The following is a 15,676-nucleotide window of genomic DNA, read 5'->3' as shown; positions in this document are numbered from 1 at the left end:
CTGCTATCTTGCTGTTCAATTTCTAATGATTTATAATTCCCCTAATAAGGGATTTGCATAAAAGCCCTGACTGTTTTAAATGATGCCCTATTTTATGCCTTAAAAGTGTACAGCAGATTTATCTTTTACCAGTACGTCAGACTGCTTTATAGCACTTGCTTCTACTTGAAAGCTACAGTGACTGCAAATCAACAACACTAAGCCTCCTTTTCCTCCACAGAAGGGATAAACCTTTAGACAAATTGCTAAGTGCACTGCTAAGCCCCTAAGCTTTCATAGCATTGATTCTCACAGAGTAATAGTAATCCCCAAATCTGGTTGAAATTGCAGAAAAGTTCTCATACTACATTATTTTCAGAACTAAAGTTCACTGTGAAGCAGAATTGCAGTTTTCACCACTCCCTGGAATTGTGTCTCTAAGTTTTGTTGATTTAGAAATACTGGGAAAAGTCCATGATTGTTGAAAGACTGGTGATGTCATGGCAAAGAAATAAGTAGAACATTCCCTCAAAAGGTATGAAAATCTGGTCATAGTAAGTCCTTCTTTGAAAACCTGGTCTAAATATTTACACTAAGGTAGGACAGGCTGTTAAAGGCCTAAAAGCAGTGTTTCATGCCCTCAAGGAATAAACTCCCCCAATAAGTACAAAGAATTCTTGTAATATTTCATTCACTTGAATATTTGTTATGGAGCACTTGCTAATCTGACAGAAGTGAAAAAGTTAATTATCATTCTACTTATAGACAGCATGAGGTAAATGTTCTTGCAGACATCTCCAGGCAGGCAAGTGATTTTAAGCACTTGATTTTAAGAGGTACTATGTCCTTGTAATCTCATACACTTCAGTGGCAATCTACACACCTTAGAAGCATTTGTTTTCAAACTGTTTAAATCCTTAGCTAAAGCAAATGAGAATACCTGTTAACACTGAAAGAACAACAACTTTTACTGGACCAAATGAGAAAAAAAATTACCAAGCATTTCTGTACCATACCTGAGGATCAGGGTTAACAGCAGTGATGCAACTGAGTAGGACAGAGGGAATTTCTGGAAGGAGTGAACACAGCTGGTTTTGGAGGCGATTGGCCAGTTCTGCTCTCCACCAGATAACATCTGGAAGCCATGTACAGGCTAGAAATGCAGAAATCTTCTGGTAAAAAATGGATGTTCCTTGTAGACCTTCTTTAGTCTGCAAAGAGTCAATTGTTAAAAAGCATTGATGATGGCCTCAGGAATGTTCTGTTCTGTACCATGTAACTGTAGGAGTTCTTTCTCTGCAGCCATCCCAGCCTCATGCTTCACACATCCACCATACAGCTGCGCTTCAGATTCTCCAAACCAGACCCTAATGTCACGCCCTTTGGCTTCCCAAACCATCACACCCTGCATCCCTGCAACCAGAGTTGTCCCTCACCCACAGAACACACACTGCTCCCACAACCCTGTGGGGTATCACCCCACTAAGACTCTACTCCCAGGCCCAAAGACAGAATTGAAGGCCCTGATGCTGTTGGGATTCCTGACCCAGCAGATGGGACTTGAGAGCTGGTGCTGTCTGCAACTGCCAGTTACAGCCATCAGCTGTGTGAAGGGCTCACCCCGTGACACACAGACCTGACTCAAAGTGCCCCTTGGTGAACGCACTGGGGAGATTAGCAGCACTGCCCTTCCGCCAGAGCTCTTGACACACTCAGACTGCTCAGCCAGAAAACCACCACAGATGCTGACTGGCAAGTTAACAGCAATCTTCAGTTGGTTGCAAGACACTGGTGTAAAATAACTGGCTCATGGCATCAGTCAGCCCACAAATATTACTCCAAAGCAGATTACATACCACACTTAAAGAGGGAGAAAATGCCACAAACAGGACCATAAAACAGCCCAATATAATGAAATATTATTTTGCAGAGGCTTTCATGGGGATAGAAAAAAAGAATTATTAATTTCAAGATCTCTTAAAAGATTGATGCTAATATGAATATTGATACATTAATATTGAATACTGCACTGCTAAATTACAGTTTTCCATCATTTAACCTCTCCTCTAAACCCCTTTGTTCTTCCAGGTTGGTTCTTAATTAGCAGGACTTTCAGAGAACAAAATTGGTGACCTCAATATGACCCAATGAGAAATTAACAGAATCAACAATTATGCAAAGCATCTTCTCTACACCAGCTATTATTGCACTCAGAAATTATAGCTCAAGGAGGAAAGGTCTACAAAAAAGCCCCAAATCTAACGACAGAGATTGTGAGCTCTTCTGAGCCACCACAGAATTGTGAAGTGATCGAAGCATACAGACAAAAACCACGTTGCTCTGCACAGTGCTAGTGTGCCTAATTGGGAATGCTTAGTAGATTCTTAGAAAGCATACTCTGTACAAATCTAATTCCCATCAGACATGCCTGTAACTGCAGCTTGTCTATCAGCATGCAAGAATTACAAGAGGTGAGTGTATAAGCATTCGTTCTGACAACAAGTCAAGAAAGCAAAACCATGCAGGGATGTTCATATTTGCCTCACTTCTATCATTTGTTTGGAGGAGGATGGAAATAAAAACAAAAAAACAATGTAAACCCCCCAAAAATAACAAAAATGGGAGGAAACACAGCAGAACCACTTGATACAGGAATAGATGTCATCCTAGTTGAATAAACCAAAAGGCTTATTGATCTCTAAGAACAGGAGCTTTTGCCTTGAGAAACCACTGATACATTTGTATTCATAACCATTAGACCTTGGGATGGAGGAAAAAGATGTGACAAACAATAAAAGGCACAAAGATGACAGTGAAGTGGCCAGTAAATAAAAAGTTGATAGCTTAGAGGTCTGGAATGTAGCTCAGTTCCAGTTACTAGTAACTGAGGAAAAAACCTAACACAACCAAACTAAAACAACAACAACAAAAAAAAATCCCAGCAAGAACCTATAGCAAGACAAAACTAACAGGCTGCCTTGGTCCATGTGTCAGTGATGAACTGCACCCCATCATTGGAGCTGTGACCCCATAGCCTGCAACAAGCCACAGCATCAAATAACATCAAAGCCAATGAGATGAACACACCCAGCATGTTCAATCACAGCAGGGTGGGGAATTAACAGGGAGGCAAGCAGGGGAATGTGAAACCTTGACTCATTGATACAGATAGGTCCTTTAGGCTCTCAGACTAGCAATCCAACGTCTGCTGTAAAAATCATATTCTTATTACTACCTGAAGAAAATCCATGGATATCCATCGTTTTACTGCTATTATGAGATATGAATACAGATACACAGAGAAAGACAGGCATATCTCTCTTAGCATCCAGAGGCACAAATCTGTACCTAATAAGTTGCAGAGTCTTGTACATTCCCATCTTTGTCACTGAAAATGGTGTCTGGACTCTGCTCCTTAAGAACATTAAAATAGCAATCTGCCATAATGCTTCTGGTTAACATTTACACTACTTGGTATGACTTTTTTACATAATTAAAAAAAAAAAAAGTTACTAAGATTTCCCTACATTCTTATAGCAAATAGACACAACAAAACTGTCTGGCAACCCAACCATATTTCAAAGGTAAGCCCTGATAAGTGGTTCTCTTTGTACCCACAGGAGAGAAAAGGAACAAGGGCCCATAAGTGCCACAACAGAATTTTGTCTTCTGATTCAACTGTTAAAAACTGTACATTAACTTTACGGTGAGAGACTGAAGACTTCAGTGTGAAGGGTAAAATCTACCACATTTCTCTCCAACAACAGTTGAAGCTACTCAAGCGGAGGAATGTGGAGACAGGACTAGTTGTTGTTTTCCTTGTCTCTGCCGCAGCTGACTTTTCTGAAAGACTTTTGTTGTTCCTATCAGCTTAGATCTCTGCTGGGGAAAGCAGCAGCTTTACAACAGCCTCAGGAGAGCAAAATTGACAAAAGTTATTGTTACCACAAAGACATAGAGTAGAGCCTCTAATGAGAGGAAACCTGTTACACATGGTCTTGCTCTGAGGATCACAGCCCAAACTCCTGCTATGTTTGCTGCTGTGCATGCTAGCTGAACTCAACAGCAGCATCAGTAACTGTAAATGAGGCATCAGAATAGCATTTACAATTTATATATCGACTGGAAACGCTGTATGGCATGTTCCACAACTTGTGATACAATCCTTCCCAACTCCAATCAAATGTTCAGAGCAGCCTGAGCCTGCAGCTTCAAAAGTTCATTCAGTTGCATAACACTGGATACACATTTTGAGCATACTCTGTGCTCAATAATTCTGATGCTTTGGCCAACCCCTCAGCTGAAGTCAGCGGGGAGCGACAAGGCAAGTGGACAGAAGGCAGGACAGTCTCTGTTTCTCCATTTATTTTTTTTTTTCCTCCATAGAGCAAACACCTTCGATTCAGTTGCCTTGGCTAGAAGTGAACATTAAGCCCTTGTCCCTTAGTCTCATTTTCTCTGCTGCTTCTGCTGACAGGTGCTCAAACACCAACAGAAAGGTTGCTTATTGTTTTGGGGTTGGGTTTTTTTTGGTAATGACATTTGTTGTCAGCATCAATCATTGACTTGCAGGAGCACCGGAGCCACGGCTGTCATACTCCAGGCTTTATGATACATCATGGGAAATTTAATCTTTACTGTTCACAGGCAGGCAGCTGCAAGCGAAGGATGTTTGCTGCAGCTGAGTAAAGGAAGCTTAAGCAGGTTTTTAAAACACATTTACACCTCCTCTTCCATTTAAACTTCACCTGAAGGTGTGATTCAGATACCTGGGGGCTGCCCTAATACCACCTGCTATTGGGTCCTGTGGGGTCTTTTCAGCATAGAGGAAGTGTCAAGAATTAGCACATCAATTGTCATGTTCCTGTTAACGTTACCAGGGGTGAACCAGGCAAAAAGAGAGTAGGAAATTCACTACCAGCTCGCTAAAGCTGCAAGTATTGCTTTGAGCCGCCTAAGAGAAACTCGCCAGCCTCATCAGAGCACAGGGCCAGCATCTCAAAGGTTATTCAAGCAACTGCCCCACAGGAGATTTCAGGTACAGAAGGACTGATACTCCCCAGATATACCTGGGAACGTTTTCCAGCACGAGTCAGCTGTACTGCATAGGTAGGATAGGTATGTATACCAGTCAAGAGTAGGAATAATACCTAGAACGTTGTTTCCATAAAAGAAAAGTTAACAAGGCAGAATCAACAAACTAGAGCCCAGAGCTGCTCTTTCACAGCTCTGCTCTTTTCAGGACACAAATTCATACCATGCCCTGCCACTGTGCCACCTACATGTGCTAGATGTTCAGCCTGCACGCTAGACCTTTCAGCTTGGCATTTTATTGCACAGCACAGACTCTGTAGTCTACCAGGGTTGAAGGAATGGAGTCTCAGGTCCTGCCTCTGGGCCCCAGCTCCCGGGAGCTAAATAGCAAGACAATTATTCCCTCTTGTGGGACACACTCTTCACATGGTTAAAATATAAGAGGAAAAACCAAAATACATGCTAAAGATATGTCTCCTCTGAATGCAGTCACATTTCTGCACTGTGGGGTTACAGCCACCAAAAATATATTAACAGCTAATGAGCAGCAGAGACAAAAACTACGCCATAGAGAGCTTGTTTCTCATCTGCACGTAATCTAAATTCAGCATAACTGAGGACAGCTTGAGTTGGCAATTAGCTGTAAGCAATCTTTCAGTTCCCACAGTACTGGGCTGTTCCCCCATTCTAATTTAGAGCAGCACTTCTGCTGCTCTATACTGGCTCAGTGAAATTTGATCTTGAAGTGGCATATCTGAGTCTGGTCCTTAGTAAAAACCAGTGGTAACTGCCTATGGCTGTTGTGCATGACTAGCAAGTGTAAATGCTGCTACTCACTTTTATCTTCTGGATGTTGGTGCTGTTCTGGGCTGAAGCCTCATCTGCTGGTGTTAGACAAGCATATAGGGCCAGGCCATCCTCCTGCCAGGCCTGCTGCAGCCCTACCACCTGAAATGGAACTTTGGGTCCATCTTTCATTTTCACTGGAGGCACCTGTAAATCCATTTGAACATAATTTCATTTTTAGATGGCTGTATTTAGAGACTGAAAATAACCCTTTATCTTGCTCTCTTGCTTTTGACTAGAGCCCCATAATGTAGAATAATCCAGGGTGCACTCTCACTTGATTAGTGGATTAGCTGTGGTTTAACCAGTAGAAAAATCAATAAAGACCAAATTAAATAGGAATAACATGTAGGTTTTGAGAAGTCATAGGATTTATTTTCTTAATGAGGACTTGCAAGCTCTGACTTCCACCAGTTTCACTAGGTGAAAGCAAAAACTTGTATTAGTGCCCTAGTCTAGCAAGAAATGAGAACAGAGTCCCTGTCAATGCTGTACTGCATGTTCTTGTCACAGTGGTACCATGTGCTGCCTTTATTAATGATAATGAGATCAATCCAAACTGAGTTCAAAAATCAATGCTAAGTGATTATGCATTCTGAGGTGCTAGTGCAGCCTTCCTTAATAAGCCTTTGTTTTCCCTGTGAGTGATCACTAATAGCCAAAACCCCATCAGCCCCTCTCTAGTGAATACACCTTTCAGTTAGACTGAGGTGATTTCTTTTTGATGGATTTTTTTGTGTGCACATGTGTGGGAGGCAAACTTTCTCTTTTCCAATATATATATTTGATCCAAAACAAGAAGGGTAAAAAATTACTTTTGCCAACCCCGAGACAAACACTGGACATCTTTTATTGTGAAGATCAGTTTAGTACCAGAGACAGGGTTCTGGTAGGACAGACCGCTCATAATGCTCCTCAAAGTCAGGCTGAAACATGATTCACTTTAGTATACAGACTACATGAGAAACTTTACTACAGGGTAGAAAAGAGACAGGAAAGATACCTGAAACAGACTGGGAAGGCACTGTTGTGCTGCAAAGCATCCAGAAACCTGGGTAGCTGGTGAAAGAGGGCAGAAGGCTAAGGGAAAGGCAGACACAGGCAATCAGCAAAGCCATGAGAAAGGAGCAGCAGCCATGTGAAGCAAAGATGCTTGAACCAGATCACATAAAGAGACATGCAAAGAGACAGGCAAATCTGAGTTACAGGACAATAATTCCTTCCCAGGGTTCTGGTGAATACAGAAACCACTAAGTCATGTCATGGTTTATAACATCACCATGAGCTCTAGATGGATTAACAACTCTGTTTACTGTATATATAAGCCAAAACTCTTTACAGTGAGATAAACGCCTTTAGAAATACATTCACAACACAGGGCCTGAGAGGATTTTCAAACTGTTGCATAGGTCAGCTCTATCACTCAAAACAGCACTACCAGGTCCTTGAACACAGGTTTCACAGGGGAAATTCTTTAGCAGCTCTGTCACTGGGGATTGCTTGCATCTGGAGGATCATGCTCTCACCTGGTAGAAATCAGCATAATGCCAATGCAATCAATAAAGATATGCTGATTTACAGAAGCCAGGAAACCAGTGAATCAGTGGAATTACATAGATAATGACCAGATGAGAATTTAGTCTAAAAATCCCTCAAACTTTCCACTTTTAATAAAAGAAATGCAGGCTTTGTCATTGCTACCCAACAGCTGTTTGAGAACCTGCATGAAATAAAATTGGTGGATTTTACTCCAGTTTCTCTTGGGCACAAAGTCCATCATATTTGACCCTACAGTCCCAGTAGAGCAACCCTGAGCTCTGGAAGCTGAGATAACCTTTCAGGCTTGGAGACAGCTGCTACAAGTTAAAGCTCAGGTTTTTAAAATGGGAATAATACAGGGGAAGAAGGCTGACACTGCAGCTAGTCATGAGCTAACTAGTTTCTGAATGGAAGATTCAGAATCTGGAGCTGTTCAAGTGGCAATTTTCATTAGCACTAAACTAACATTAAAGAATGTTAGCAATGTTTTAATGGAAGTGTAAACATTATTAACAATTAATACTGTTTAAGTGATTTAAAAGCCTTGTGCAGGCTGTCCACTCAGGGTGAAATCTACCTTGAGTGCATGGATTGGTATTGGTATGCCAATATCCTTAACCAGGGAAAAGAATGAGGCCAACATACAAGATGGGGAGGAAAAATACACATACTTGTTTTCCCTTGGGGAAAAGGCTAATATGGGGTGAATGGAAAGACTGAGGAAAAGGTGGTTTCCCTAGAGGAGAAAAATAAGTGATCCAACGGACAATTAAGATGAAACAGACCCCACTTGTTTATAGCCCTCCTGACTATCAAAAGGATCTATTCTTACTTAGAACAAGCAGTAAGAAATAGGCTCCTGTGTCCATTTGCTTCTTTTTCCAAGGACAAAGTATAATACTTTGACAGCCCTCTACTTCCAGTAGTTGCTTTTGACTGCTGCAAGTCTGGCTCAACAGTTTTCTACTTTCTGTGCCCTGTTCTTCATAAACTACAGGCACAATCCAGCTTCCACTGACATCAGCAAGACTTTTATTTACTGACTTTAAGGTGAGTTAGAACATAATTTCCCCTTTGTTCACTGTTTTGGAGCTGTTGGAAGAAGGACGTTTCAAGAATGATTATATATTCACTGAAGGGCAAAACACAACCCGAATCACGCAGAACCTTCTTTTTTGCACTGTCACTGCACGTACTCACCAGAGAGAGAAGCCATGTCACGAGGGCCTGGTAGACGCTGGCTGCTCTCAGCACCATGGTAAGCATCTGCCCACCACACTCCTCTGTAGCTACTTGGCCACAACTTGACAGCCAAATGGTCATAAGCAGCACCTCATTTTTCATACTGTGTGGTCTAGGCAATGTGTCAATATCTGGCAAGTAAGAGGCTTCCTGTCAAAAAAAAGTATGAAAATGGAAGTAATTTGGATTACTGGAACTGTATTCATCATCATGAATGAATTACATTCATCACCATCACAGGAGGGACAATTAATACCTAGTGAGCATTTATCAAAGAGGAAGCATGAGTCATAAAAGCTAGGTCATTATATCAGTGACACCTTCTGGAGCACTTCAGTTTTTCTTGGAGAGCTGTCACCTGGGTCTTCATTTAGTCAAACATTGCTTGGTGAATGGAAGATTACATGGTCACAGCTGGAAATAGTGTCATTGAATTTATTCTGTATTCTTTAAGATTCAGTGTTTTGGCTTTTTTTTTTTTTTAATCAGTGAAATGCCTTCAAAACAAGCCTGATAAAGTGTCAAAACTTTCATTATTTCCTGCTTCATCTAACATACCTCATTTCACAGATGATGTTACATTTAAGTGAACTCATCTCCTTTCTTTACTTTAGTATTGACACTTAGTTATTTAGGATGCAAATTCCCTCTCCTTTAAGAGACCTGTTCTTTAAGAAATAACCCCAAGCTTGAACTGTGGGGTTATAGTTTATGGGATCTCTTTTGTTCTTCCAAAGATGCAGTAGCTGCAATTAGCTGGCTTGCTATTCCTATGTTTATTCAATCTGCTGCCCCTGACATTTCTTTTGTAATTAAGAAGCTAGTCCCCAAAATCACCAAGGTTCTCCAGTATACATAAGAGTATTGCTCCTCAACAGTTATGATCCTTTAATAAGGACTCTCAGGGCCCCCTCAAGACATCCTGAGCACACATGTTCTACAGGCATGGACACACATTCATTGTGCAAATAGTTGGAGCTGTTTATGGAGTTAAATTTTTCAAGCTACTTGTCACAGCATGGGCTGAGGACCATGCTCCCCACTGCAGTCAGCAAAGTGCAATATCACTGCCTGTCCTGTACATGTCAACGCAATCAGCCAACAGACTAAGCTATTAAGGTGAGCAGAATTAATCTGAAATAATCTACCATAATAAGAGACTAGCAAGCACCTCTTAGTGTGAGCTGATATGTGGAACACCATGGGAACACAACGGGAGCAGGAGGGTGCTGAGGAACAGCTAAGTTATGCTTTCAGTTGCTCCACGTAGCCCAAAATGAGGATGTCTGCCCATACCTTTACACTGAATTAACCTTAATTTGATTTACCTGAATTTACTTTGGAAGCAAAGTAAGCTAAATCCAATTAAAGCCACTTTAATTCTGAATTAAAATGTCCACAAAGGTGTTTAATGACTAATCCACTTGACAAGTTAATGTAGCTTGACTTTTGTGCCTGTCCTCAAAATAGACAACTCCTTAAAACGGTTTTAAAAAGAATATACTAATAAAAAGCCACAAGCAGATCTATTGTGTCATTCAGTGTTTTGGTGCCAAAATAACAGCCACAGCACTGCCCACAAGTACCAAATAAAAATTATATTAGTAATAAAAAAAAAATATCATGCAAAAGTTTCTGATGCTGCAGATCTGCATTACTAATGTTACTATAGTCCTGAGGAACTAAGAGAATGTCAGGGCTTTGACCCTACCACTGTAATTCTTTGAGGAAAAGGCCTTAAAAGAAACTTGGAGACTTTCAGGAGAAGACCCCCTTCTTCTATATCCAATATTGGAGAAATTATTCCTTCTTCCTCTCAACAAGGGTGTGGGGATCAATGATAGGATGTAACTCAAGAGCTGAAGATTAAAACAGTCTCAAGTAATGCTTCAGCAGGAAATTTCCAACTCTTCCAAATTTGCTTGGCCCAGCAGCAAGGGAAGGCTCAGTAGGTTTTCTGACCAAGACCATCTACAGATTTTACTTATTAAAGTTCTTTCTGAGAATGAGTGAGGTTTTGATCAATCCCTCTCCTCCCTCTGGCAGCCTCCTTACCCCAACAAGAATCAAGACATAGAAGAACTTAACTAATTTCAGAAGTATTAAGGCAAAACAAAAAAAGGAGCTAATCCTACTTAATTCTGGGCAAGAACTGCTCAAATAAGATAGATTCAATGCTTTCTGAGTATACCTTCCCATAGCATTGCCCAATTTACCCTAGTCTACCTATGAAGAGAGTTCAATTTGCCTACATGTTACACTGGCCTTTAGTTATAGCAGTATTAGATTATAAAAAACCCTAAAATTACACAAATGCTAGGCTATTTTTGGTTGCTCTGGCTAGAATTGTGCTGTCAATCACACACAGGCTTGCAGCTGATTGTCATCAAGTGCCGACAATCACCATAGAGTAAATAAGATAAAATTTCCTATTTCCAAAGTGCTCACTATTTTATTTTTGCAATTACAATATTGCAACTTACAGCCCTTCAGTTCAATATTCCAACCACCTCTCAACCATCCTGGCCATCTTCCTTCACTCTAACAAAACAACAGTGAACATATAAGCAGTAACAATACTAAACAGCCAAGAAATAACCTCTCCTCAAATCCACACTAAAAAAGAGATGAAGAAAAAGGAATTGCAAGACAACTTAAGGATACCCATATATTCTAGCCTTCAGCTACAGTGGTGCTGAAGTTACACACACAGAGGCATAGCCCCAAAGAAAACTACTATTCATTAAAGAAAACCAACCCTGTACTGTGAAGGCATCCACACAGTCATTAAAAGAGTGGCATTTTACCTCCACGTTCTTATTTTTTTTAAAAAAGCAGAACTGTTTATGATCACAGCAAGCTGAAGCTTAAGAGATACAAGTTTGCCAGCCAAGATTAATGTCATTTTGTTTCTAATAAAATAGCTCTAATTGGCTAAATGATACTTGTGTTGATGGTTTTTTAAAAGACTAGTTGGCATTGCTTTTACTACGCCTTCATACTAAATTGGACAAACAGCTCTGTTGCCCTAAAGCTGGGAAATATTATCAAAACTGTAAGAGGCTGGAATGACCAAGTAGCAGCTTAGGAGCCAAGAGGGCCAGGTGGTGACTTTGCTACTGGTTTCCAACTAGGTGCAATGCTCATAGTAAGTGAAAGCAGCTGCTATCAAATGCTGTTTGGAAATCACACTACATTACAGTTTTGGAAAGTTCATTTCACCACTCAGACCCAAGGAAACAGCACATGTTTCCCAGCAGAATCAGCTTACCCAGTCTGACAGTTTCTCCCTGTGTAAAGATAGGTCAGGGAGAAAACAATTTTTTATTTTCATTTTTTACAGATATGGTTTCTCTTTTACAGGTAAATAAAATTTCAATATTTCCTTTTTAACACCTTTTCCAATACTAACTAAACTGATGCTAAGACTGAAGCAAGATATCCTATTCAACCATAAAACACTCTCTATTATGTTGAGCAGACCCTACAACAACAAGAGCTAAATCAAAACAGCCACTGCATGTAAAAGGAAGATAAGTTATACTTACACAGACTCCTCCTTCTTTACTGGAGGGGGGTGAGGAAGGGGGAAGGGGAGGAATGGAATAATCTTATTCTCATTGGCTAGAGGCTTAATCAAAATAATTGTTTTCAGCCATGTCTAAATTTATCCTTCGATGTCATCTGCACCCTAGCTTGGATCACAGATTTAAGAGGCAATCCCTGATGAATGGCAAATTACTGACTGCAGAAGTCTTTTGCCAAATGATGCATCTGCTGTATATTTGTAAATGTGAGCTGATTTCTAGGTACTTTAGCAGCTCTAGCTAATTTCTCGAATAAAAATTCTATACTCTTATGCTGAAATAGCTCTAGCATTGCATGTTCATGCTTCATTATAGACAGAGCTCACGCTACAAAACGCAAGCATGTTGATTACGTGTTTGTATATCTATTTTCTACGTGGTCATGTTGCTAATGTAGGAGAATAGATAGTTAGGACACATTTAACGATTCTGCCCATCTAAGGCAAAGTAGATAACACTCTTTCATGTCTTCTAAAAATTCTTGCATTAGATGAAGACATATTGGAAATGTCAAGTGTTTGTTCATTTTCATTCTGTGGGGAAGGAAAAATGATGACAATGCCATCTGTTAGATTATTTGAAATTTGACATTAAATTGTGGAATAAACCCTGAAACCATTCAAAGAACTGCTTTATCACTGCAAAGTGGGAACAACAGATAAGAATGGGGAAAGTATCTGCATTTTCTGCATGCAACTGGCAGAACATACTGTAATTAGGAAGGCACCATTTAATAACAAAAAGGAGAGTACAATTGATGTTAATGGTCTGAATGGTCTTTCTGTTAATGCATTTTTGTACTAGATTCACTATCTGTAGCACCAATGGCTTTCTGAGTATCAAACATGCTGCGGTTATGGATCTGAAAAATATGATGATGGCAAGATGTTACTGAAATTTTCTGATCTGAACTGAGCTTCGGATTGCTAAAATAGAGGAGTTATGATCCTTCAAAGAAGGTAACTCTGCCAAAGTAAGATTGCAGGAATTCAAAGAGCTGTGTAATGGAAGCATTATTTGCTATGATCTCTGTAGTTCTCCAATGCAGTTAGAGCATTACGTATCATGTGAGACTAAGCTAAAAAAAAAAAATTGAATTTCTTTGCTGAGAATTATCTTGTTCTCGACAATTATTCTTAGTCTTGGGCATGAAGAATATAACCTTTCCTGATTCAGAAGAAACCACTTTTCCATCTCTGGCAGCATGAGTGTGCTAAAGCTAGACAGTGTATTTGCTGGAGCATAAAGAGGACAAGTGTCAAAGAGAAACATCAGCTCATCACTAGAAATTACTGAAAATAGGAGTGCAGTTCAGATGTGATGCACAGAAAGGAAGTGAGCTCTGCTTGGCATGGGAACCAAGGACAGCAAAATTCACTTTGTATACCTTTTCATGTTGTGCCAGCTGAGCATGGTCAACCCCAAGTGCAATTTAAAGTAGCTTTATGGCCACCACAACACTGGCAGACAGCTAATGGCTAGGATCACTTACATTTCTGGCTCAAAAATCCTTCCTAACTCAAATGAGGACAGTAAAGAGATGTGATGTAGTCTGAATTACTCTATGCCACTTCTGCATTAGCCTGCATTAAGGGAGTTCTCAACTGCTTCAGTAGAGTTAACAGCTCATCTGTGTTACCAAAGATATGCATTACCCCTCTGACAAGAGCAAAGGATCTGGCCTGTGGAATACGTTAGTAGAGAGACACTGTGTGGTCACTCACTACCACACAGGCAGAAAAGTATTTTTGGCCCCAAATTCAACGTACATTTATTCTGCTATCTGCAGGAAACAAGATAACTCCACAGCATCAAACATTTTCTCCTGAATAAGAAGAATCTTGTAGATTAGTGTGCTCGCTGTCCTAGCCTGCTCACTTCTTGTTCTGCCAGTACACCTGGCATGAGTACCCAGTAGTGCCCCCGCCATGCTGTCCTCTGGTATATGCTGGTGTGTCTTACTGTGACCTCTTGCTCTGGCCTATTGTTATTATTAGAGAGTTTTACACAACCAGCTAATAGTCTTTTTTGGACAATACCTTTCTGGTCAGTCTGAGTTCACTAGACCAGAATACTGCGAATGAAACAAAGCATATCTTTCAGTCAGCACTGATAGGCAAGCAGTTAAAGCAACGATGACTTCCTTGATAGAATTGTTCTGAAATTACTTCATTAGGATATAGAATGTTCTAATTAGTATTTAAAGTCAGCTAGGAGAGCATGTGTCAAATACCAGCCTAGTTTTCAGATGACTAAGGACCAACATAATTCTAATGTTCATTAGAACACAGAGCATTCATGTGGTTGTGAAGCATGTTAACTAACCAAAACTGTTTAAAAATGTTTTTTTTTCCACGAAATATGTTCAAGAAACACTGTGTAATTTGAGGCCACTTAAAAAGTGTGAGTGCAGATAAGAAACAGTCAAATAAGTAGCACAAATAACTGGTAACAAGCAGCTGTTTTACATACAACTTCTCCTTTATTTTATAGCGTCATAGAATATCTCAAGTTGGAAGGGACCCATAAGGATCACTGAGTTCTGACAAAGGCTCAACTCCACAGGTAAACAAAGGACTGCTCTGAAAATTGAACTAAAATTTAAAGCAAAGTAACACTGAATCCTATTTGATTTTGTTTGCTGAGACAGAATCATTAAAAATGAGAAGTGCCTTCTCCATGATTGGTGTTTACACTACAGTAACACTTAGAGAGGTTTAAAAGGATTCATAGCCTTACTGTGCTGATGTTCTCAGCACATGTAACAAAAAGTTCCTCCTCTAATGAGCTTATACTCCTGGTTAATGAGAAGTAGCTGAGGTAAGTAAAAGAAGTTTAAATACTTACACATTTCATGTGAACACAAGACTGGAAATCAGGAACTTTTGCCTCAGTCCTGGCTCTGGAATGGAGTATTTCTCTGTGAAACTGTAAAGTTAGGATAGTATTTTCTTATCCTATCCCTGTCTAGCTAGATTATCAAAAGCCTGTAAAACACTCTGAAGAGTGTAAGATTATCAAGAAATTTTCCAAATTCATCTCTATTTCCTTTCTTGACACTCCTGAAAAGGTATTGTGGCCTCTAAAACCCAAACAGTAGTATCTGTATCTTCCATAGCATTGTTCATCGGCTCACAAATAAAATGTGTCATTATTTCCAGACCCACAGCAGGGAAGAAAATTGTACTCAGTCACTTTGAAATGCTGTGATAGAGCAAGGAATTGGTCCTCAGCTATCTGAAATCTAGGCTGGTATTTGTTTGGCACATGCCCATAACTGGCTTTAAATACTGGCAAAATGGCTCTAGTTTGATATTCAAGGAGATTCACCATATACTTATCAACTTGGTGAAGACTTATTTTTCCGGGGCTTTAATCTACCAATCTTTTAATGTATTTCCCTTAATACTCTATGGAAATCCTCAAGAAAAAAAAAAAAAAAGGGGGGG

The 15,676-nt window shown here is 40.0% G+C and overlaps 1 protein-coding gene across 1 annotated transcript in view; it reads right to left on the bottom strand.

Moving 5' to 3' along the window:
- Window positions 1-15,676, bottom strand: part of C14H16orf71 (chromosome 14 C16orf71 homolog) — a 94,298-nt gene that overhangs the window by 55,405 nt on the left and 23,217 nt on the right. The window contains exons 10-12 of the mRNA XM_026859249.1: window positions 8,599-8,790; window positions 5,851-6,006; window positions 996-1,190 (exon numbers count right to left, since the gene is read on the bottom strand). Coding sequence (XP_026715050.1) covers window positions 996-1,190; window positions 5,851-6,006; window positions 8,599-8,790 — 543 coding nt within the window. The remainder of the gene's footprint in view (window positions 1-995; window positions 1,191-5,850; window positions 6,007-8,598; window positions 8,791-15,676) is intronic.

Source organism: Athene cunicularia, assembly GCF_003259725.1.
Source record: "Athene cunicularia isolate RWA chromosome 14 unlocalized genomic scaffold, athCun1 chr14_part1, whole genome shotgun sequence".
NCBI classification, from domain to species: domain Eukaryota; kingdom Metazoa; phylum Chordata; class Aves; order Strigiformes; family Strigidae; genus Athene; species Athene cunicularia.
The sequence above is the reverse complement of the archived record's forward strand: the minus strand, read 5'-3'. Positions and strand labels throughout refer to the sequence as shown.